Source organism: Vigna unguiculata, chromosome 3 (assembly GCF_037176805.1).
Source record: "Vigna unguiculata cultivar grain cowpea cultivar isolate G323 ecotype 2 chromosome 3, ASM3717680v1, whole genome shotgun sequence".
In the NCBI taxonomy this organism is placed as follows: Eukaryota; Viridiplantae; Streptophyta; class Magnoliopsida; order Fabales; family Fabaceae; genus Vigna; species Vigna unguiculata.
The window spans coordinates 6,236,909-6,261,856 of record NC_140794.1 but is presented as its reverse complement, the minus strand read 5'-3'; the positions used below and the strand labels follow the sequence as shown (position 1 = coordinate 6,261,856).

The following is a 24,948-nucleotide window of genomic DNA, read 5'->3' as shown; positions in this document are numbered from 1 at the left end:
AATTTTAATTTTATAATTTACATTTTTATCAGTTTTGCATTGGTGTTTTTTTATTGAAAATTATTTATTTTAATGGGTTGTGTTTGGGGCGTGACCCATTAATGGGGCCGATTGCGCACTAGCGTGTAATGTTGAAGTGCATGGGCCAATCAGATACAAACCCATGCATAGGAATAGTGAGAGATAAATCAAAAAGTGAAGAATTGAAGGACCCAATACACGATTCTTTTTTATAAAAATATATTATTAATTTAACTACATTTCCTTTTCCTAGTAGGTGCAATTATTAGACTGTTGGTCTCTTTTATTTTAAATTATCTTTTGAAGACAAAAAGATTAATTGAGCAATCAAACTTTATATATAGATATATGACAGTCACATTTTTACAAAATTTTATCTGCGTGATATGCAAATTTCTACTGTGTAACATATTTATTCTGAATATGGAATTGGAGTAGAACAAGAAATTAGAGTAATAGATCTATTCAAAGGAACTGTTTGTTGATTAAAAAATCATAACAAACTAAAAAATAATCATTCTTCAACCCAAATCTTTGAAAATTACCCCTATAAACATGTTTCAAAACATAAGTGACTATATAAACTCATCATAAATAGAAGTATGCACCCTTTACAAAATCTTAAAAACTACTAACATATTCACCATGACTTCCTCTAAATATAATCAGTACATGAATTTAAATTAGGTTAACCCCTAACTGCACTATTAGTATTCATCTTGAGGCAATTAGCAGATAAAACTTTTTATATTACATTTGTATATGAAATCACTCTACCCTCCCGAATTTGAATATTGAAAAATTGTAGTACTAAAAAAATAAGAGACAATATTACTCATATGTTTCTTAGATTTATTTTCGACCACATATACTAACTTCTTGTTTTGAAAAATAGCAAAAAAAAGAACAATTTATCATTAAATCTAATGTGATTTGTCATCTTCCAAATCATCTATATAATCACAATGGACAACTTTGATAACTTTAAATAAAGAATTACAAATAAACCAGATTAAAACATAAATTATAAATCTTAAAAACTTCCTTTGACCATTTCCCAAATACTTCATCAATACTTTGTTATACGTAATAAAAGCAAAGCAAAAGACAATCGTTAACTAAAACATATATTATCAAAATCCACAATTAAAAAAATAATTTTAAATAAATGTTATATTTAAAATTTATAGTAATATAAAGTTATTTCATATTTCATTCATATGAAAAGAAACCAACTTAATATATATATTTTTTAAATTAATAACTTATACATCATTTAACCACTTTTTATTATTACTCAAAATGTATTATTAGAGTAAATCAACTTAAATTTTTAAGTTAAAATTTCTTAATATGACTGTATTTTTTATTATATTTATTGTATATATAATGGAATAACTTTTCATTAAAGCATGCTTATGAAATAAAACCATATTTTTACAGTTATACATTTATCTTCTCCCTCTAATTATTGGAGGAACAAACTGTTATGCTGAGGGAAGCATGAGTCATGTGGTGTGGTTTGGTTTTTTTGGTTCGAAGGTAACTGCAGACCTATACGCCTATATATCCTATGCTTAGGAGACATCTCTGTCTGCTTTCTATATTTCTAATCAGTGGTTGCTATTTTTTTAGCTTTTCCATATAAATATTATATGAAAACATTATCTTTTTCAAGTTTTTTTTTTTTCTTTTTCTTTCTACCCATGGTAACTTGTGAAAAATAAAAGATGTCCATAAATGTGATCGTCTGCGTACTGTTTAGAATATCATTTGGGAATAGTTTAAGTGTGAGTCAAAATTTTACATTTTGGATAGAAAATATAAAGTTAAACACTATATAAGAATAAAGACCCATAATAACATTGTCTTAAGATTTTGGTGTAAAAGTGGTGATTAAGGTCTTATATGTGTATATGTGTAAGACTAATGTCATATAACCATATAGAACCACAATCTCTCGATGACTATAATCATAATCATATATGAAAAAATATATAACCTATCACTTTAGATGGTTGGTTTTGGAATAATGTAATCATATTTTTCAAAAATTGTTTTCCTTGTCATGGTAGTCTCTTTGATTAATGGATCCAAGTGTAAAACCCATAATGAGTTTCATAATATTAAATGTAACTTTAATAATATTGTTAAAAAAATACATTTTCTATACATTTTTTATTTACAATTTAATTACCTGTAAATGCAATTATTTCCATTACAACATAATTGGAATTTTCATACACATGAACTTGTTGGGAAAATCATTTGAGAGGTGGAATGGTTAACTTTACATGTGTTTGCATCCAAATACTTATTGTTTTAACTCTTGCACCAAGAGGCATGCATGAGAAGAATGTTAATGGACGTTGCATAGAGGAGAAAAAATAGTTTTAACTTATTGACTTTCATTGTGCTATAAAACTATTTTTTAAATGATAATTCAAGTTTATCAAATTATTTGTGATTTTTAGTTTTCTATGCTGGATTTATATTGCTAGTAAAATTTTATATGCAAAAAGAATAAATCTTTTGCACGAGAAAAAGATAAATGCCTTTGTTTCTATGACAAAAATTCTTACGAATTTATGGATTGAGTCACAGGTCGAATGTATAAAAGTTCCATTAGTTTTCTTAAACTTTCCAATGTGATAATCTTAAATGTAAATTTGAGAAGTAAATAATTCATAATGTATAATTTATAATGGACTTTGCTTGGTGCTTGAGACAAATCTTAAAAATTATAACATATGGGAATATAGGTTATGCTTGATTAACGAAAGTCAATTATTAAAACTTATAGTATACGTGACTATGGTCATGGTAGAATTCTCAAACCAAAATGGTCTTCATCTGGCAATAGATAAATAGATGGAAGGAAACAAAACCATGATAGAAAAGACACTAATGAGTTCCTCCTCGGATTTAAATTATAATTAAAAAGGATTTAAGAGAAACATTTCATTCTTTGAATTTTAAGCATCGACTAATTTAATTTTAGTTTCTAAAATTTTAATCCTGGATTTTGTAAAACGGAATCATTTTTAATCTTTAGTATCAATGAAAAAATGTAGTAAAAAATTAAACTGATAACATTTTACTATAAATTTAGTCAACAATAAAAGATGAATTCCAAAGATCTATTTGTAACATTTGCCTTAAATTTTGAAGAATTTAATACAATGATTAATGATACGTAAAACTTTAAACAACCAAAATTTAGTATTTGGTGAAATATCATAACTGTATTTAATGACCATACACATCCTTGGAGAAGGGGTTCTATGAAAGGAGTGTAAGAAAATGATGGCTTTAATGAGGCTGGATTTAGGTTGTTGGGCCCTAAACGGCCCAAGACAATTTTCCAAATTCCAGTTGGGTGCATTACTAGCTCCCACGTGGCACATGCCATTGTGACATCACAAACTGTCGGTGGTCAACTATAAAAACTGCACATTAAGCTAAAAACCATTATGGCAAAATAGTTCAATTACTCCATATATATATATATATATATATATATATATATATATATATATATATATATATATATATATATATAATCGGTTCGGTTTCAAAATTCGCATTTTTTTTGAAAGAAAATGTCATCCTTAGTCAATTTTGAACATTTTTGTTTTTTTATCACCAAAGGATGACAAGTTTGTTGAGTCTGTCATAATAGAAAATCTGGAAAAAAAAATAATGTATCTTTTTCCTATAAAAGATTTAGTTTTATGCTAAATTGAAACAGAAAAAATTTCCTGTTAACACACATTTCAATCAGTTCAATTTACAGGGAATCCAATTCGACCTTTTTCATACTATCTTTTGTTGAAGTTGAAGAACTTTATGCAAATAAGTCAAACATGGCTATCGCAACACGATCTTCCTTTATTATGAAAATGCCTTAGAAAAAAAAAAATTTAGTCTCCAATTTTTCAACGTTGGCGGCCTATTTTTACAATTAGATATTTTAATAATTCTTAATTAGAAGGCATATCTATAATTAGTGAAAGTATAGAAAATTTATGGCTTAAATACCTTTTTTGTCATCATTTTCGTAATGTTTGTTGTGGATAGTCCTCATTTTGACAGAATGTTTAAAATGGTCTTCATTTTACCGAATGTTTAAAATGGTCATCATTTTCGCAATTCATGTTTTATTAGGTCCTTTTTTGTAACGCCGTTAAATCATTAACGAAACATTGTACAAGTGGCACAGTTTGTATTAGGGTGTGTTACGTGTACAGGTGGCTACTTAACTTTAATTTTTTAATTTAGGGAAAATTTTGCAATTAGAGAAATTTTTCCATCTTCGTCTTTCTTGAGCTCGGATTTGTAGAGGAAGCAGCTAATACTTGTCATTTCATCATTGGATTGTAGTTGCGCTCTTCATCTCAATTTTCCAATTAATCATCATCAACGAGGTAAGTGGGTTTAGGGTTGTCTAGGTTGTGTTTGCTCGTGGGTTAGGATTTTCGTAATTCTATTTTGGGGTTTATTTGTCTTTCGATTCCAGATGTCCAAACTTCTAAGAATGCACCAACTGCTGAAACTGCTGAGAATGCACCAACGACTGAAACTCAAACAACTCAACCACCAAGGAATGAAGTGGAGAGTCAAGCAACACCACTACCAACACCAGAAAAACCATCTCAGCAGTTTATGATGAAATTACAGATTAGGAGGAGGCCATGATAGCAGCTACAAACGTCTTAGTTATTTTTTGGAATTTCTTATGTAGAATTCATTATTGATGTACTGCATTTTGACTTTCCTTAAACTTCCTTCAATCTCACTCTTGCCAAACATTGATGTAGTGCATTTTGATCAAGATGAATTAATGTTATGAATTTAACTTCTTTCAGACTTAGATCAATTTAATTTTTTCTAAATTTAGACCAATATCACTTACTTCAATGCTCAAATTAAGATGTCATTTTGAACATGTTGAGACTAATATCAACATAATCAAACTAATTCATTTCTTCATTTAACAATAGTACAAAATAGATTGGACTTTAAAAGATTACACACAATAACAGTACGAATAATACAATAACAACACAAGTGAACCCTATCACTAATTGCAGCCTCTTCTCAGCAACCTTCAATGACTTCTCCACATTATTAATCTGTCTCATTTGTGTTATGATGATGACATCCTTTTCATCAACACCACCATTTGAAAAAGTTGCAACCCACATTATTGGAACCACCACTCTGTAAATCAATAAACCAAAAATTAAAACCAATTTATTATTAACACAAAAATAAAAACAGATTGTACCCAAAATTTTCTACCAATATTCTTTGGAATTCTTGCCATCCTCAAAGCTGTCATCTCTCCGCAACTACAATTCGGGATTAATCCATTTCTCGTTGAACCACCAACAGTGCACGAAGATTGGGACCGTAACATACCTATATAATGAGATTGCAGGAAGAAGAAGATTGCAGCAACACCAATTGGGAATGGAGAAACAAGATTGCCAAAACTCACCAACTGCCCAAACATTCCTTACCAAAACCCTAACTCACTTATTTATCCCCAAATATCTAATTACCACACTTGTACAATACACGTAACACACCCTAATACAAACCGTGTCACATGTATAATGTTTCGTTAATAATTTAAATGGCGTTACAGAAAAGGACCAAATAAAACCCCAATTGCGAAAATGAGGATCATTTTAAACATTCGGTAAAAATGAGGATCATTTTAAACATTCTGTCAAAATGAAGACCATCCATAACAAACACTACGAAAATGAGGTAAAAAAGATATTTAAGCCTAAATTTATTTATTTAAATAAAATAAGTGAAGTTTGCAAATTGTACTTCAGGGAGTGAGAATTGGAACGTTCCGGTTTTGATGAAAATTAGGAAGCATTAAAGTGTTTTTGTCGTCTTATTTATAGAATAAGCTTGCTTGGTTGCTTTTGGATATTGCTTTAATTATTAAATTGAATCGAATTGAAATGAGAAAAAAAAAAATAACAGTAAAAAAAATACATTAGTTTTTCTTGCCTTCTCCTCCACCGTCTTCCACGTAAGTCTTTTTCCTTCTATCAGCTCTGGCAAGAAGGGAAATGAGAAGAAAACACGTGGCATAAATCCCGTGGATCTTCCAATTCGTCTTTGGCGGTTGCTGCAAGACCACCCTGTGAAACACCGTCACGTAGTAATGCAGCCCAACAGCGAAGCCCACCAATACCTGGGCCAGGCCCAAGAACTTGGAGCTTAGCCCACAGTCGGTGGAGAAGACGAGGACGAGATACATGAGGAGGAGCAGCAAATAGAACACGTAAGCGAGAGTCTGCAGCACCTGCAGGCACAGATACGTGGACCGCGAAGTAGAGTATAAAAACTTGAGTGGTTCGAGACCGGTGAACAACGATGTGACGCAGAGAACGGTGAAGTAGATAGAGAGGTAGACTTGGATGAAGATCAAGATTTTCTGGAGGGAGAAATAGGCTTTGATTCTTGAGCAGAGGAGAGAAACTAAGAGCAAAGGGATCAATACTAAGAAGCATGAGATAACGGCGGCGACGGTGGGTGCGTATTTTTTTCCCACGTAGGGTTTGAAACCTTTTGTCATTTCGTTATTGGCTTTGGTGATGTAGGCTTTGGAAGTGGTTGAGATTCGTTCGAGGTCCGGGAGGAGTGTTTGATGGAATCTATTCGGTAGATCTGTGAACTCTGAAACCAAATCATCTTCCTCGTCCAGAATCCAACTCGGCGGTGTTTGTATCGTAGGTTTCTTCTTGGTTTGTTGCTGTGGAGTCTTTTGTTTCTTGTCTGTTGCCTCGTGACTTTGATCTGCTTTTGCTGTTTTAGCTTGCTTGTTGTTCTTGTTTGCGTCGTCTTTGGTGGCGGTGGCTTTTGTTGTTTTGTTACTTGCTTTCGCGAGATCCAATGGTTTTGAAGTGGAAGAGACTGTGCTAGGTTTTGATGTTGGGGATTTTGAGGTGACGTTGAGCTTCTTGATGATCTTTGTGGCGGTGGAGTTGTTGAGTTTCTTGAGGGCAGTATCGGTGGTAGGCTTGGTTTTGGAAGTTGAATTAAGCTGGAGTGGCTTGGTTTGGTTTTTGGTGGAGATGTTGTTGGGTAGCTTTGTGGTTTTGGTTTGGTTTTTGGAGGAAAGGATATTGGATTTGAGGGTTTTGGTTTGATTTTTTGAGGAAATGTTGTGGGATTTGATGGTCTTGGTTTGATTCTTTGAGGACAGAGCAGTGGGTTTGACGAGCTTGGTCTGATTTTTGGTGGATTGAGTGGTGGTTTTCTTTTTGAAAGGCTTCTCTAGGTCTTCTTTTTCTGCACCCAACATTTTTCTTGTAGCAGACAAGTGTGTGGTCTCACATTGAGGTTCCAAACAAGAACTGATGCAAATGGATAGAGAAAGGAACAACACAGCAGAGAACAGTGTTACCTTTCTGAGATTGAGTTGAGCCATTGGTTTTCCTGGTATTTGCTTCAAGATCTACAAACAGAGGCTCCCTAAGATCTAGCTATATAGTAATTAATACATAGAAGGGTCACATGCGAATTTAATAGCATCAGATTTAGGAAGTGATGGAAAGAACGAAGGGAGGGGAAGGGTAGTGTGAAAAGGAAGGGTAGGATTTTATAGTTTGAAATTTGCACTATGGGTGAGTGAGTGAGTGAAGTGGAAAAAATGAAGTTAGTATAAGTGTCAGAGTGGAATTGTGTGCTGCCAAAGTGGTAGGAGACGGAGACCCATCACATGGCGCGTTTCAGATGTTACAATTTCACTGCCTATCTATGCCTCATTCAATCTCCACCGTCTATAATATTCTTTCTCATCCCGATGGCCCAGTCAACGGCTCAGATTCATGTGAACCATGTCTGCACCAAAAGCCTGGGGAGGAGGGGATCAAAAGGGTTCAATTATTTACTTTTTGTTCTACGCGTCCCATTTTTATATTGTGATAAATTAAGTGAAAAATCATCCACTTGTTAGAGTTCAGACGAATCCATAGACCATTAAGTCAAAAGGTCACAATACATTCAATTAATGCCTTAACTCTTGAAATATAAAAGAAAACTTATTTTAGTTTTTAAAATTATTAGAACATTAATAATTTAGTTAATATTTTTGTAATTCCAAGAATAACATAATCATCAGTCGGTAAACTGATCATTGTTTTGATATTGTCAGAGATGTCAATTTTACAATTTTGGGAACTAAAGGAATTTTGTTCATTGTTGGGCTAATTTAGCATATTATTTGTAAGAGTTTTTCTCATAACAATTATGAGAAAACTCCTTCTAACCTATAATCTTAAGCGTCTAGAGGGCAAGGCTTAAGCAACATTAAATTCAATTTATTAAATATTTTTAATTTATTAAGAAGAAAAGGAATTAAGCATTTTTTAATATTAAGAATTAAAAAAAATAGTAGGAAACTTATAGTTGATTTGATTGGTGTAGTAGAATATATATATTTTAAATAATGTATGTAAAAGTAATTTTTAAAATACAAAAATATTCAAGAATAGATGATACAGAGATCTAGCACCCCTGACATAAAGTGAAATGACCATGCCAGGGGATTTGGAGACATCAAGAATGATTGAATGTGATTCGTTCATCAAAAATTAAGGAATAAACATCATACCAACAATTTTCAGAGTTGTCCAATACATATCTATAAAATTTGATCAATGAACCAGTGTTTGGTTGCAGAAGTGAACTAATACTAGGACAACAAAACTTTCTTATCATCATCATCTACCTCCACGCTTTCTTCCCTTGGATAATCGATGTGGAACTTGCTACTTTCCTTGTCATCATTCACCCAATTTGATTCTAAATCAGTAACTTGGTAATGTTGTTCTTTGGTGGCATCTTCCAGTTGTAGATGGAGCATTTCTGAGTCCACCAACGATACCATTCTTGCTCGTTCCCTGTCCCTTGGGTAGGTGAAGTAAAGCAATGAATAGACGGAGACACAGATTATCATCGGAATTAAAATTGCAGTGTAAAGTGCCTTGGCGAGAGACGCAGCATTTTCCCTGTCAGTTTGAATCCCCACAGAATCCGAGGATCCCCTTGGGATTGGTCTGTAACCATAAACACGCTGAGCCAACACTCCAACAATAGGAGGAGCAAAAGATGCCAAAATAGACTCGAATGAACAATCCAAAGCATATATAGCTGTTCGAGACTTCTCAGGAACTATTTCTGCAAATATTGGACTGTCCACAGTATTACATTTCAAATAAAACTAAAACAAGCTGCATTTAATCAATGTTCAACCCTTCTTACCTGCTAAACAACAACTACAGTGTATTAAGAAAACTAGAATCCCATATTAATTACACAAAAATGTTTGATTAGGCTATCTACCAATGATAATTCCTCACAGCTTAAAACTTATAGTAATTCTGAAAATAAAAAACATAAGCTATGAAACGTACTTGTTAGTGGCTGGAGCATTCCAGGCTGTGGTGAATCCCATGATGACTAAAACAAGACCATGCATGAAGGCAGTGGATGAATCATCTGGCAATCCCAACAGCAGAATCGCTGCTAAAGGAATGGCTGAACCAGCGCTTATTTGTGACAATACTATTCTACCAGAGTTGGGTAATTTTTGGGATAAAAAATCTCCCATCCACCCTCCAAATAAAGATCCAAATGAACCAGCAACTATAAATAAGGTCCAAAGGGTCGCTGTTGTCACATGGGAGAAGCCTATTAGTTCTAACCAAAGCGTGGCAAAAGACAAACCTGACCAAGGGAATGATCCAAACACTCCCTGAGCCACAATTATCTGAAAAGTTGGAATTCTTATCACTGACTTTGCTTCCTTCATTAAGTCTTTCATGTCAGAACAAAAGGACTTGTTTGAAGCTCCATTTGTTGCTGTGTGATCGCTCTTTGAATAGTGTGGATCATTAGCGAAGAGACGTACCGATATTCCCACAATAACACTGATCAATGCAACCAGATGAAAAGCTATTCTCCACCCAGGTATACCTGCAACTGTGCTTGAGGCTATGAGTACAGAGAAGAGACCACCAATAATGCTTCCTAGGTTTCCGGTCAGTTGCAGCCACCCAAAAGCCATTCCTCGGTTGTTATCAACGGTTGAGTCAGCAACCAGCGACTGAATTGCTGGAATAACAATGGCAAGTCCTATCCCATTTAAACCTCTTGAAATTGCCACCTGATCATCCATATCTTGCAGCACCAAATTGTTAGGAAACATGCACATGAGTCTAGGAAAACTTGAATTTTTACCTAATTACTTGTAAATATTTCATGTTTACATTTTGAAGTCAAGTATATTTTAAGTCTAACTCAATTCTACAAAATCGATTTGTAAAATAAGATTTGCACTTACTTATATATTATAAATTAGTTTTATCTCTATTCGATATATGGGTTTTTTTTCTATTCTAGGCAGATCAGTCTTCAATATTACGGAAGTAGGCAGATTTTAAAAAATTACGAAAATGGGCAAAACGTTATGGGGGTGCACGTTTTTTGGTGAAGAAATCGTGCAGCCCCCGAACGTTTTCGTGGTCAAGCGGGTCAAAGGGCGAAATCGTGTGGGGATACACATTTTTGGCTCAGTAATCGATTACAGCATGGTGTAATCGATTACTGCATGCTGTAATCGTGTAGGGGGGGCACGTTTTCTATGAGAAAACGTGTAGGGGGTGCACACTTTCATTAAAAGAGAATTTTTTTCCTTTTTGCACCCCCATCCCACTCCATTTGCACTCCATTTGCATGCCTCTTATGTTTCTAGCAAGGTGGCATGATATCTGTCTGTTAAAAAGGTTCCATCCACTTGAACAACAAGTTTTCATTTGGTCCGCACAAATTCAAGCATTCACATCAAAAGTCGTTACGGATACACGGTCACGTATAAATGAGCATGGATTGCGAAGGAGAAAGCAATTACAATGGAGTATGGTGATTGGGACCAATCTTATAATGAAGTTCCCAAATGGTTACTAGCTGCCTAACAAACCAATCCTGGGACAAATTTTCAACTTTCCGGTCCTCCAGTTAATGTTGATGCTGAGGATGGGAGTTCCACATACATTATGAAACGTTGCTTCTAGGCATTTGGACCATGCATTGAAGGTTTTAAGTATTGTAAACCTGTTGTTCAAGTGGATGGAACCTTTTTAACAGGCAGATATCATGCCACATTGCTAGAAACATAAGAGGCATGCAAATGGAGTGCAAATGGAGTGGGATGGGGGTGCAAAAGGAAAAAAAATTCTCTTTTAATGAAAGTGTGCACCCCCCACACGTTTTCTCGTAGAAAACGTGCCCCCCCTACACGATTACAGCATGCAGTAATCGATTACACCATGCTGTAATCGATTACTGAGCCAAAAACGTGTACTCCCCACACGATTTCGCCCTTTGACCCGCTTGACCACGAAAATGTTTGGGGGCTGTACGATTTCTTCACCAAAAAACGTGCACCCCCATAACGTTTTGTCCATTTTCGTAATTTTTTAAAAACCTGCCTACTTCCGTAATATTGAAGACTGATATGCCTAGAAGGGAAAAAAAACCCGATATATGACTTCCAACACACTCACTCACACCAAAGTATATATATCTTGAGCGTATAATATGACATTATTAGATAATTAGATATAACGGCTCAATAGCAAGTCAAACAATATGTCCTAAAAACAATAAATCTGGTTAAAATAAACTCTACCTGTGGATGTCATATAATGTTAAGAAGTGAATTTTTAGTCTAATTCAACCTTACAAAACTGTCTAAACCTTACAAAATTGACTAATAGTGAGGTTTGTACCAGTTACATATTCTAAATTCTAAATTCTATCATGTCTCTAATTAATATATGACTTCAAGTGACTGATGCAGGAGTATTTTACTCTCATTATATTATAGACCTTTATTCCTATTTATAAGACTGATATCTAGCTCTAAAGTTGTGGTATATAACAAAAGAATTGACGAGTAGAAGGTGAAAATAGGTTAGGAAGAACCTGTAGGAAGGTGGAGGAGATGGCAACGAGGAAGGTAGCAGCAGCCCAAAGAAAAGCACCAAGAGCTATGACGTGCGCACGATTGTGACGCGTGGCGAGGTATGCCGCCAGAGGGTAACACAGAGACTGAACAAGTGATCTAAACAGTGTGAGCGAACCCAACGCGGTGGGGTCAGCGTTCAGATCTTGACCAACCTCTTTGTACACTCCTGGAAGCAACGACTCATCTGCTCTCTGCATAATACTTGCTAGATTCACCAGCACCAGTGTCACTGTCTCTGATTTCATCTCCACTTTTCACAACCCACCGCCACAGGAACTCGTTGCTGTGTCTTCGGAGGGACACATGAGGTTCGGAACTGTTTCCTTCTGAAGACGAGGTTTGCCTTGCACGTCATTCCATAATTTTTTTAAGAATTTAATAACCTAACCTCTGATTATTTAGTATTTTGAATAAGGTTGAGATTGGTTTATACTTGACTATGGTTAGTTTAGATGTTGCTTTCTACCCAGGTTTTAATGAAGGGTTAGCGTTTAGGATATTTACATGGTTTGAAGTACATGTGAGGTTCTAATTTGAAAAATATGATATTATATTCCCTCGTTTTTGTCTTCTTCTGCCACAGAGTCTTCTGATCCATGTGCCGTATTTATACTGTATCGTTCTTTTAGGTTATATCTATAGATTATAATCTATAAACAAGAACAAGTTGGAGAAGTTGATGGTTTTATATAGTTAAAAAAGTTGTGGGGTATATTAAGTAAATGGTGGTACACTGTGCTAATTCTTTTTAGCGTGGTTTAGTGTGATTATCACAATATTTTAATGAGTTTTCACATGAAATTTATGTTACATACTTTAGCCTGTAACGTCTCAAAATTAAGATCATATATACATTTATTCATTGAGAGAATGGCCTAAGGAATAAAATATACTAGGCCAAAGTGTGTCTGATATGTATATCCTGATCAAGTTGTGACAAGGATCGTGTGGTTGGTTCTTAGATTCAACCAAATTAATGGCAACTTGAGAATCAATTTCATGGAGGAAGAGGTAGAAGAGAACGTGCCAGGGATTTAATGAAATTCGTTTACAACCTTTATTAGTAATACTCAAGGTTGAAACTAGAGCCTTGCATTGCAAGGTTCACACTTGATTGTTGACCAGACCAAACTTGGAGCTGGAACACTTGACTAATGCAAGGCTTCTCCAAAAGTTAATGGAGTTGCAAAAGGTAATTGTTTGCTTGTAATATTGAGGGCATCCAAAAGTAGGAAAAAAAAATATTAAAAACACTAAGAGTAGTTATGAAGTCAAGAATTAGCATAAATGTGTTATGTTGATCGAACTTTACGAAGGGTCAAGTCTTACAAAATCGTGGGATCAAAAAAGTCGAGACACATTATAATTTACAATGATGATCATTAGAAATCGATTATTTACTTTCTGGTAGATGATCGAAAAGGATAGAAATCAGATATTTATTTCCTATCAGGTGATCAATGGAGAAGAGAAGAGATAACATAACTAACGCTGATAGAGGACAAAAATTATCAAAATAGAGAATCAAAACAAATCAAAAACAAGAACAAGGCAACAACTGCTACAAAGATATCCATAATGGAACTTAAGTGCTAAGGCTTGTTGACTCTAAAACTGTTAGTTATGAGACCAAGAGAAAAGAGAAGTTTTTAGGACAGTTATGAGACTGTTAGACATGTACCTTATTTAAATTTTAAATTCATTCTTTGTAACTGTCAAGGGACAGTTATGCAAAAAAAAAACTATTTTTCAATCAATTTTTTTTCAACTCCTATTAGGTTGTATTTAAATAGTATTTAACTCTAAAAAATTGATCAGGAATTCAGAGTTGTTAAGATTTATCGGTAAAAAACTTCAAATGATTATAATTTTTATTGCAAACCTAGACGCTCTAAGATGAAAATTGTTGACAATAGAGTATGTTTTTATTTTTTTAGTATTTTATCATTTTTCCATACTTTACAAGCTTTATTTGAGATACACATAATACTTGAAAAATTTAGAATTTTTTTTTATCTATTCTAGTATTATATATTAATTTTCCATAGTTTTGGTGGATGATAATATTGACGAAAAATTTAAAAAAACCAACCCCACAAATTAATATTTGTTATTCTTACAACAAACGTTAATTGATGTACGTTCATAGGCAACATATAACTTAATATTCCTGTTATAGCGTAGAACGTTCAATCTATGTAATGAACAACTTAAAATAACATAAATTAAAAACTTTTAGTGAATTATTCAATTTATATATTAATATAATGTCTTAATTTAATATTTTAGTATTAAAAGGATATGTGAAATGAATGTAATTCATATGTCAAATTATCATTTCCGAAAATCTGAAATGTATATCTCATTTCACATGTCAAGAATACAATGAAATTTTAATTCACAAATATTTACTAATTGAGATTAGATAAAATTCTTCCCACGTTGTAAAAAAAATAGAATGATGATTTTAATTTCCTAAGAATTGGTAATGATTAAAATTTGCTAACAATGGGAAGACGAAGAATACATAATGGAAGTAGGAAAACTGAAGCGGAAAACGAAGACTAAAATGAAATTGGAGTTATAAGTCAAAAGAAGGCAGAGCCCCATAAAAAAGTTCTGAGATCTATTATTATAGGAAAATTATTATAAAAGAATGAGACTAGAGATTTTGTGTGTGAAACTCCGGAATAAATCATGGCACGAGGAGAGCGTTTGTGTAAGATAATAAAATGTTGTTAATGATACTTTTTTACTATTAAATTTTGAAATTTATAATATGAATTGATAGTTTTTAAGTGATTTTAAAATATGGAGAATGAAAAAATAGAAAAATAGAAAATTACTTAAAAATGACATTTAATATTATAAAAAGAAATGTAAAAATTTAGTAATAAAAAAATCTATATTTTTCAATTGCGACCCACTAATTTGGACAAAACCATACAAACAAAAAACTATCACAAACTACACCATAGATAAAACAAATGAGAAGAAAGAGAAAGAATACAGTGACAAGAGAAGATGACAAAGAAGAGTTGGAGGAAAATACAAAGAATTGTCAAATAGTAATTACTACTCAAATATTCATTTTCCTTATAGTAATATTTTAATTCAGATTAATAAAAATGAAACAATCATACAACAAATCCACGTCTAACATTTTTTAGCGGCAACGCACATATACGCAGGGACACACTCATACCTAAAAATATTTTTTATTTATCTACTTTAGTATATATTGGGTTCAAATTTGAGATCTTAGATATCTCCCTACTCAACATCACTTAATTGCATAATGCAATAATTAACAAACAGGAAAAGAAAAATAAGAAGAAATTAATGACGTCACCACACAAGCAACAGAACACATCCCATGATAAGGATAATTAATAATTAATTATCTAATATTCTTTGAATTCGGTGTAGCAGTCTTGCGACGAGACTCGGGTTTTGTTCCCGAAATCGGTGACCTCAAAGTCGCAGTAGACATTGGACCTCATAAGCCACGTTTCAATTCCGGCGATTCTGATCCTCATCCCAAGCTTCATCTCCAATTTCAAAGCCACAGGTTGCTCCCTACTGTTGCTTACCCTGCGAACCACTGCACTGGGTCCACTCATCATAACTATCACCGTGCTTAATTCTTCTCGACCCTGATCCAACGACGGAAACCGCCCCGCCGCAACCTTCGTCCTCTCGTAGAACAGCCACACGTCACCCGCCGCATAATGGATCCCCAGCTTATCGTTCGGGTTATGCACTCTCAAAGAAACCCTGTACTGCGCCCGCGAGTTCCTGTACGCGCCGCCGCTTTTCACAGCCAAGTTTCCGACGCCAAATGTGGGTCCCGTGGGGCTGAAGATAAAGTACAGCGTCGCCAGCGTTATGCCAACGACGGCGACGACAGATACCACGACGAGAACGACAGTGAGAAGGACGCGACCGCAGCGACAGCCGAAACGGCGCGTTTTCTTGACGGTCACCGGCTTCCGGAACTGTTCTAAGAACAAGGCATTCTCACGCGGCGGCACGCGGTAGACTTGGTCCTTGGGGAACTGCACGATGTACGTTTCTTGGACGTAGCGCCCCGGCGGCGGCGGCAGAGCCGCGACGGCGTTGGCATGCCCCTCCGTTGTCATGGGCAAGAGGAAGTTGGTACCTTGCGGGCGCGGTGTAGGTTACGCGACTTTTTGGCTCAACGATCTCTTGCATGCATGCAATCTGGTTGGAGGGTTAGGGCATTAGTTTGGGGTGTTGAAGAAGATATTAGTAGGGTTCTGACAGCTTGGAAAACCAGAGCATTCTTAACTTTCTTGGGTGTTCTCACTATTTCAAGAAACTTTACTTTCTATTAACATGTGCTTTCCACATAATTAGTTTTCTAGACTCTTCTATTTTTGGTGTGTTTAAGAATCATGCACCTATTTGTGCTTGCTTTTAGTGTAATTAGCATGCTATAAGTCCAAATCAGAGCATCTTCTGACAAGTAATAACTACCTAGTTGTTCATTAACTAACTAACCATTCTATTTCTAATTATTATTATTTGAAATTGCAGTTTGGTAATATTCAAAATTTAATTATTTTTTATCATTCTATTTTTATCTTCACTTTGTACTCTTTTTTTTTTTCTTTATCACCACGCTTTCACATTTTTATCTCCCTCAGCCATGTGATAAAAAAAATTCTTAGAAAATTAGAAATAATCATGTATACCCGGTAGGTTTTAGTAAACACAATTAGACACCTGATCTTTGATCTTGTCCAGTTGAACCTTTTTTTTTTTCTTTGAAGAAATATTGTTTATTATTTTTTGTATAAATTTGTGATAACCTTAGTATGACAGTATTTTTAATTTGAATTTTGTTATGAATTTATTTTTTATTTCAAATATTATGTACTTCATCATGACTGTATGATTCAGTAAAAAGACATTAAAGGGATTATAAATATCAGAGAATAGAATGATCAAATTTTCTAAACTATATATTTCTTTTAGTATATATATGGACGAGTTTGACCAATGACTCACAAGTTGGTCCAATTTTCACAACACATTAGTCAGCCCAAAGGTTGACTTATGGCCAATTTATTTTATTGTCATAATAATGTGTAAAATGACCGTTGAGTTTACTAATAATTAATTTTTATTCCGAGATGAGGTCATTTATCTCGGTAGTCAAATTTTTGAAAAATTTATTTTTATCGAGGCTTAAATACACATTTGGTTCCTATTTTTGTCAAAATTATTCAATTTGGTCCCTATTTTGGTTGTTTGTTCAATTTAGTCATCGTTTTGGTAAAATCGCATTCAATTAAGTCCTTTTGGCAGACGGAGTTAAAATTTTTAACGGCACAGTGACACGGTGTAATTGTTTGGCCTACGTGTCAGTTTTCTGAATACATGCTGACACAATGTATCGTTAAAAATAAATTGGGGTGAAAAGTTAAATAAAGTAAAAAGTTAAAACAATTAAAAAATTTACAAATGGTAAGGTGAAAAACAAGGTAAACGTCGAGCACCCAAGTCTTAGGCAATCAAATGTGATTTTATTGCAGCGAAAAGTGATAACGAAAAGGGATTAATCATTTGAGTGAAGAGGGAACGAAGGAGATCGTGGAGAACATTCGAGAGATGGCCTAGGGTTAGTCAGAAAATTAGGGTTTTTGCGACTGGAGAGTTCATCAGTTAGGGTTCGCATTCAAGTTTGGAGCGTGATTGCGATTGAAGGTTCTTCGACATTGTGGTTGGAGAACGCGATTGGAGATTCGCATTCAAGTTTGGAGCGTCAACCAAGTGCAGGTTAGTACTATTGACTCGTCTTGGAGTTGTATTTTTCGTTTATGGTGGGTTTGCGTTGGCTTTGCGGTGGGTTTTATATCTTTGTGTTTGAGTGTTTAAAAAGTTGAACTTTTTGGGTTGATTTCTATACTGCCTCTTAATTTGTGGTTGATTTGCGGTGGATTTTACAGCTTTATGGTTTATTGTGTATTGTGTTGTCGCTTTCGATAGTGGGTAGAGTAATATTATATGTGTTCGGTGGTCCCCTTGTGTTCCCCTTTGTTTATTCATGTTTGAGGTATGTGGTCCCCTGTTTAATTGATAGCATATAATTTTTTGTTTTTAGATGCGTGACGGGAGATTCAAGGTTGTGGTCCACCATGGTGGACATTTTGTTCAAAATGGTGGACTTTTATATGTGGGTGGATTGATTGATCAGTGGTCATGTGACCCAGACACATGAGGGTATTTTGAGGTGTTAGACACACTTAAGTTAATGGGGTATTTAGAAGTTAAAGAATTATGGTATGCTGTAGATAGACGGTTGCAGTTGTTGTATGATGATAATGGGTCAATTAATATGGTAAATGTTGCTAAGCGTACTGGGGAAGTGCACTTGTTTGTGGTTCATATTGTGTCAGAAGCAATAGTTGTAGATGATGATATAGATGATAATTTGGAATATGCAATTGTTCAAGTTAATGCTGAGTTGGGGCATGGTGGAGGTTTGAGTGAGGATGAAGGTGGAAATGGAGGTGAGGGTAAAGCTGATTTGGGAGGTGATGCTGAAGCTGATTTGGGAGCTGTAGTAGGTGAGGATGAATGTGAAAATCTAGGTGACGATGAAGCTGATTTGGGAGCTGCAGTAGGTGAGGATGAAGGTGAAGTGGGAGGTGAGGCTGAAGATGAAAATCGAGGTGAGGCTGAAGCTGATTTGGGAGGTGAGGCTGAAGCTGAAGTGGGAGGTGCAGCAGGTTTGGATGAAGATGGAAATGGAGGTGAGGTTGAAGTTGATTTGGAAGGTCAGGCTGAAGGTAATTTGGGTGGTGCAGCAGGTTTGGATGAAGATGGAAATGGAGGTGAGGTTGAAGTTAATTTGGGAGGTCAGGCTGAAGGTAATTTGGGTGGTGCAGCAGGTTTGGATGAGGTGGATATTGAGGCAGAGGTTCACAGTTGGGATGAATCTGATACTGAAGATGAGGAATTTGTTGATATTCCTGTGAATATAATGGGGGACAACAATACTTCTGATAATGATGTGGGTTGTATTGCAGTTGAAGTGGGCATAAGTGAAGAAGAGAATGAAAGTGACAGTCAACACAGGGGAAAGGTGCGTAAAGACATAGATAGAGGTCTTTCTGATGATCAGTGGGTGTCGGATGAATTATTGAGTGGTGCAGAATCTGATTGTGAATCAGAGGATAACACTGGAGATGTTTTTGGGATGTTTGTGATGCCAAAATCCATGGCAGACCACAAGTGGGAAGTGGGAACATATTTCCATGACAAGGAACACTTCAGAGATGCTGTTAGGACGTATACAATTCATAGTGGAAGAAATATAATTGATGCAAGGACTAAACCAATAGTATCAATGTTAGAGGACATCAGAATTTATTTGATGAAGAGGTGGGCCAAAAACCGGAAGAAGGTGAAAGCTTTTAAAGGTTCAACCTGCCCAAGGATTACAACTAGGCTGCGAGAAGAATCAACCTTAACAAAGAACTGGATTCCAAGGTATTTAAATAAGCATTTTGACACAATTATTATTTATCATTTATTGAATTTGCTAACCTGTTATGCTTTGATAGTTGGGCAGGAGAAAAGATTTTTGAAGTCAAGCACATTTCACTTATTGGAGAGAAGTACAAAGTCAACATTGACACACACCAATGCACGTGCAGGAAATGGATGCTCAGTGGTATTCCTTGTTGCCATGCACTTGCTGCAATGAGGTTTTTAAATTTAAATGCAGAGGAGTTCATACCACATTGGTTCAGAATTTGCACTTATGAAGAAACATACCACTCCATAATCTATCCAGTGAATGGGCAACTGCTGTGGGAGAGGACTTCCTACAATGATGTCCAACCCCCCCTCAAAAGGAGATTACCTGGTAGGCCAAAGAAAAAGAGGAGATTGGAGCAGTGGGAATTAAAGAAAAATGATACTGAGTTAAGGAAAGGTGGCCATCAAAAGAGATGTAGGGTATGTCGTGAAGTGGGACATAACAGAAGTAATTGTCCACAACTCCCTCAGCAACCGCAGTCTACAGAGCAACCACCACCACCATCAAGTCAGCAGTCCACACAACCAACACAGCCTACACAACAACCACCACCATCAAGTCAGCAGACCACACAACCAACACAACCTTCACAGCAGGCACATGAAGTCTCACAACAGACTGGGCAACCAAGCTGCAGGCAGAAATTGCAGATTCGAAGACCACCAACTTGAACAACTTTTGATGTGCTTTAATTAGGCCTACTTAGGAGATAACTTTTGATGTATTTAGGCCTGTTTTGGTAGTAATTTTGTAGTAATTGGTACTATGTTTGTTAACTTTGTTTGTCCAGCACACTTTTGTTGAACATCTGAATTCCATGACTTCAGCACATTTTGATTGCACTTGAATGAATATTGGCCTCCAAGATTGGAGTTGTGATTGGAATTTGGACTTGTGTGATTGGCAGGTTGTGTATGTTCAATATGGACTCAATTATATGTTGGTTTATTTTCCACTTCTATTTGGCAGGTTGTGTTATAAAACAGAGACTCTATTCAACAGTTTAAACTTAAAACAGGGACCAAATTAAACATTTTAAATTAAAAAAAGGGACCAAATTGAACATTTTAAACTTAAAATAGGGACCAAATTGCACATTTTAAACTATCGTATGAACTTAAAATAAGGACTTAAATTGCACATTACTAAACCCTGCTTCATTACAAACAAACACAACATTCACAAGTTACAACACTGCTTTTTTACATTCATAACTTCAACACCAACAAAACATCATCATCACCAACAAATCATCATCATCAACTACAGACATTGAATCTTAAACATTATTGGCAGCATGACTACAAAGATTACAACAACAACAATAACTAATCGTAACAAAAATTGATTCGTTTTCTTCATAGCCCTCACAGAAATCTCCAGTTCTGAAATCTCCATCCTTTACTGGGCTATAATACCATCTCTTTCATCACAAAATTCTTCATCACACCACTTGAAGTAGTTACACCACACATTATCACTGGAAGCAACACTCTTGAACTTAGAACAACTCCAAAATTGTCTGCCATTATTCTTCAAAGTTCTTGCCACTCGAAGCACTGCAACTTCTCCACATTTGCAAATGGGGATTAAACCCATACCCTTGGAATCACGAATATGAGACCCACTGTAACTTTGTTGCCCCCAACTGTTACAGCAAGAGGAGGAAGACGAGTGGTGACGAGACATACCTCTCAAACGCCAATTTCGAATCACACACTGGATGGAGTGAAACAGCTGGATTGGCCACAATTTTGCTTCACACTTCTCAAACCCTAATTTCTTCCCCAAATCAATTTCCCTAAATTTTAAATTTCCAACGGCCATATAAGTTTACTGTGCCAACGTCACTGACCAAAAACTGACACGTAGGCCAAACAGTTACACCGTGTCACTGTGCCGTTAAAATTTTAACTCCGTCTGCCAAAAGGACTTAATTGAATGCGATTTTACCAAAACGAGGACTAAATTGAACAAACAACCAAAATAGGGACCAAATTGAATAATTTTAACAAAAATAGGGACCAAATGTGTATTTAAGCCTTTTATCAACAAAACTTGAGTTTATTTAAACCGTAAAATTATTTTTGTTGTGTTAAAAAATAATTTTTAAATATAACTTAATTAAAATTAGCTTATGTAATTATTTTACATATTATAAATTTCTTTATATTTAGTCAAATTAATGTGGAATCTTAAACATGACCTTAATCAGATATACTTACAACAACAATAATAATGAAAAGTAGATGTGTTGAAGGTTGTAGTGTTCATTGTATTGTTAGTTAATGTTACTTATCGTATTGTGAAAATCAACCCATTCAATTACTAATTATATGAATTGATTTACATTAGATAATCCAATTTAAATTTAAAATCTTCATTATAAGCAATATATATAGAATAACAAATGAAGTTAAAAACAATACAATTTCATAATTAAAATTTAAAGATATCATTGTAAGTAACTAAAATTGTGGCTTCTAAACAATTTGAAAAAATATAAATAGATTTTATATATATATATATATATATATATATATATATATATATAAGAAATTCCAACATCAAATACATTTATAATATTAACATTTACAAATATTACTAATAATAATTTTAATAATAATAATAATATTATTATTATTATTAAAAGTAGTAACATATAAGATGATTTAAGACATAATAATTGAAATCTTTTAAAGATTATCTTTTAATTTTAAGGTATGATAATTAAATTATTTTTTTTTAATGGATCTTTTAGAGACTTTAATGAAACGTAATAAATTCTTTAATAGTCATTTTAATTAAAGATTTATATTTTAATTTTAAGGTTAAATCAACCGTCCTCGTCCTTTTTACATAAAACTAAGATATTCATGTGAAACATATTTCTCAATAAATATAATATATATATATATATATATATATATATATATATATATATATATATATATATATATATATATATATATATATCTTTATTTTTATTTGACACTTTTAATTTATTAAATTTACAATATTACAGAACAATCTTGCATAATGATTAATTTTATTAAAATAAAGTCACTAATATCTAAATTAATAATTAAAATGGTTTATATTTTAAATTGGTTCTAAATTGGTAATTAACATTAGTTATTAAAAATTTTACTACTACAAAACTCATTTTTAATTAGAAATTTAGTCTCTAAATTAATCTTTGGTTAAATACCTTTTTGGTCTCAATTCTCGTCAAGATTTTTCAAATAAGTCCTAATTTTGGTTTTATGTTCAAATAGGTCCCAATTTTCGTCAATTTTGTTCAATTGGGTCCTTTTTTGCTAACACCGTTTAAATCATTAACGGCCATGAACAGTGACTGCCACGTGTCACTTTGTGGTTTATTTGAACTTTTTTATTTTTTTATTTTTTTTAATAAATTTTTTAAAATTTTTTAAATTTTTTTTAATTTTTTTTTAAAAATGTACACGTGTCAACCCAGGAGTGTGTCACATGTCACTTCGTGGTTTTTTTGAATTTTTTATTTTATTTTATTTATTTATTTTTTTAAATTTTTTTGATTTTTTTTTAAATGTCCACGTGTCAACCCAGTAGTATGCCACGTGCCAAAGTCTATATTCTATATTCAATTTGGTCCCTATATTTGTTATTTTTGTTCAATTAGGTCCTAATTTTTCTTAATATTAACCAATTTAGTCCCTATCGAAGATGTGACCAAATTTAATTTTTATATCAAAGTTATAATGATGTGAATTTTAATATATTATATAAAAATATTTAATAAAAAAAATGAATTTTAATATAAAAATTAGATTTGGTTTTAATTTGAAAAGGGACCAAATTGGTTAATGTTAACAAAAATTGGGACCTAATTGAACAAAAATTGGGACCTAATTGAACAAAAATAACAAATATAGGGACCAGAATTTAGAATATTGACTTTGACACGTGACACACTACTCGGTTGACACGTGAACATTTAAAAAAAATTTTAAAAAATTCAAAATACCCCCGAAGTAACATGTGACACACTCCTGGGTTGACACGTGTACATTTAAAAAAAAATTTAAAAATTAAAAAAATTTTAAAAAAATTCAAAAAAATCACGAAGTGACACGTGGCAGTCACTGTTCATGGTCGTTAATGATTTAAACGGTGTTAGCAAAAAAGGACCCAATTGAATAAAATTGACAAAAATTTGGACCTATTTGAATACAAAACCAAAATTAGGACTTATTTGAAAAAACTTGACGAAAATTGGGACCAAAAAGGTATTTTAACCTTAATCTTTAATATAATTTTGATCACTAAAATTTATTATTACTTAAAAGTTTTCTTACAATGCTACTTCAGTAAAGAAAAAAAATAAAAAATGTTTTATAATACTTTTAAAATTACTTTTATGATATTTTTATAAAACTCACAAACAAATTTAGGTCAATTTATCTTTAAATTTTATATTATTTTATATTTTTTAATTTTCTAATTAGCTTCCTTCTATTAAAGCAATGATATGTATTTGTAACAGTTAGGGATGTCAACGGGGCGGGTAGTAGCTCCCTCGTACCCTATCTGCTGGATAAATATTTGTCCCGTACCCGTACCCATATCCGTCGGGTATCCATTGTGCGGGTATCCGCCTATTGTTTTCATATCTACGGGCAGTGGCGGAACTTGAAGAAAATATTTAGGGGTGCCAAATTAATTTTTTTATATATAATTTTTTTAATTAAAATAATTATTTTTCTTTACATAAATCCTGCAATTCAAACTTTTCAAATTTTAATCTTCCCAATTTATTGAGTTCACATAAATGAGTATTCTAATTTTTATTTCAATTCAAGATTATTCAATTAATTCATTGCATGTAGTTGAAAATACAAAATATCAACATTTTATAATGTTGGGTTATACTAATTTGAGAAAATATAATTAAGGTTCATGCCAATTTCATACAAAAAATTTCTAAAATCATAGTTAAAGTTCATACTAATTCGGGAAAACTTACTTTGGGAGAAATATCATAATAGAAAGAATCATAAATCTAACATACATAAATCATACTAGGATAATTATTTGTTCTCTTTATTCTCCAATTTCTTTTTCCTAATCTGTCTTTCTTTTATTTCACACTTTTTTTATAACTTGTTGTGAAAAAACCTTATAACTAGATATAAAACTTTAATATCTTTAATCCAATTATTAATCCACCAAATTAATTTTTATTTTACTTTTTAAACAAGAAATATATATATATATATATAACTTAATAAAAATAATATAATAATATAAA

The 24,948-nt window shown here is 33.4% G+C and overlaps 4 protein-coding genes across 6 annotated transcripts; 1 reads left to right on the top strand and 3 right to left on the bottom strand.

Annotated features, from left to right (window-relative positions):
• Positions 1–4,983: 4,983 nt before the first annotated feature.
• LOC114178110 (uncharacterized) lies at positions 4,984–7,921 on the bottom strand. 2 transcript variants are annotated; one of them, XM_085670933.1, is made up of 3 exons: positions 6,055–7,921; positions 5,326–5,445; positions 4,984–5,244 (listed from the first exon to the last, which is right to left on the bottom strand). In XM_085670933.1, exons 1-3 carry the CDS (start codon positions 7,478–7,480, stop codon positions 5,228–5,230), a joined length of 1,563 nt encoding a protein of 520 aa, XP_085527059.1. In that variant the 5' UTR covers positions 7,481–7,921; the 3' UTR covers positions 4,984–5,227. The 2 variants fall into 2 exon arrangements, with proteins under 2 accessions (XP_085527059.1, XP_027919628.2); XM_028063827.2 differs by lacking the exon at positions 5,326–5,445 and having other exon boundaries at positions 6,055–7,920.
• Positions 7,922–8,615: 694 nt separating this feature from the next.
• Positions 8,616–12,467, bottom strand: LOC114179342 (uncharacterized). Of its 2 annotated transcripts, none has more exons than XM_028065660.2 (3): positions 12,040–12,467; positions 9,468–10,219; positions 8,616–9,245 (listed from the first exon to the last, which is right to left on the bottom strand). In XM_028065660.2, the coding sequence occupies exons 1-3, from the start codon at positions 12,325–12,327 to the stop codon at positions 8,747–8,749; spliced, it is 1,539 nt and encodes a 512-aa protein (XP_027921461.1). In that variant the 5' UTR covers positions 12,328–12,467; the 3' UTR covers positions 8,616–8,746. The 2 variants fall into 2 exon arrangements, with proteins under 2 accessions (XP_027921461.1, XP_027921462.1); XM_028065661.2 differs by having other exon boundaries at positions 9,468–10,233; positions 12,040–12,252.
• A 2,861-nt stretch (positions 12,468–15,328) lies between these two features.
• Positions 15,329–16,376, bottom strand: LOC114175620 (NDR1/HIN1-like protein 13). Its single transcript, XM_028060382.2, has one exon. It carries the CDS (start codon positions 16,222–16,224, stop codon positions 15,487–15,489), a length of 738 nt encoding a protein of 245 aa, XP_027916183.1. The 5' UTR covers positions 16,225–16,376; the 3' UTR covers positions 15,329–15,486.
• A 3,084-nt stretch (positions 16,377–19,460) lies between these two features.
• LOC146887444 (uncharacterized) lies at positions 19,461–20,326 on the top strand. Its single transcript, XM_085671396.1, has 2 exons — positions 19,461–19,603; positions 19,678–20,326. The coding sequence occupies exons 1-2, from the start codon at positions 19,461–19,463 to the stop codon at positions 20,324–20,326; spliced, it is 792 nt and encodes a 263-aa protein (XP_085527522.1).
• The last annotated feature ends 4,622 nt before the right edge of the window (positions 20,327–24,948 follow it).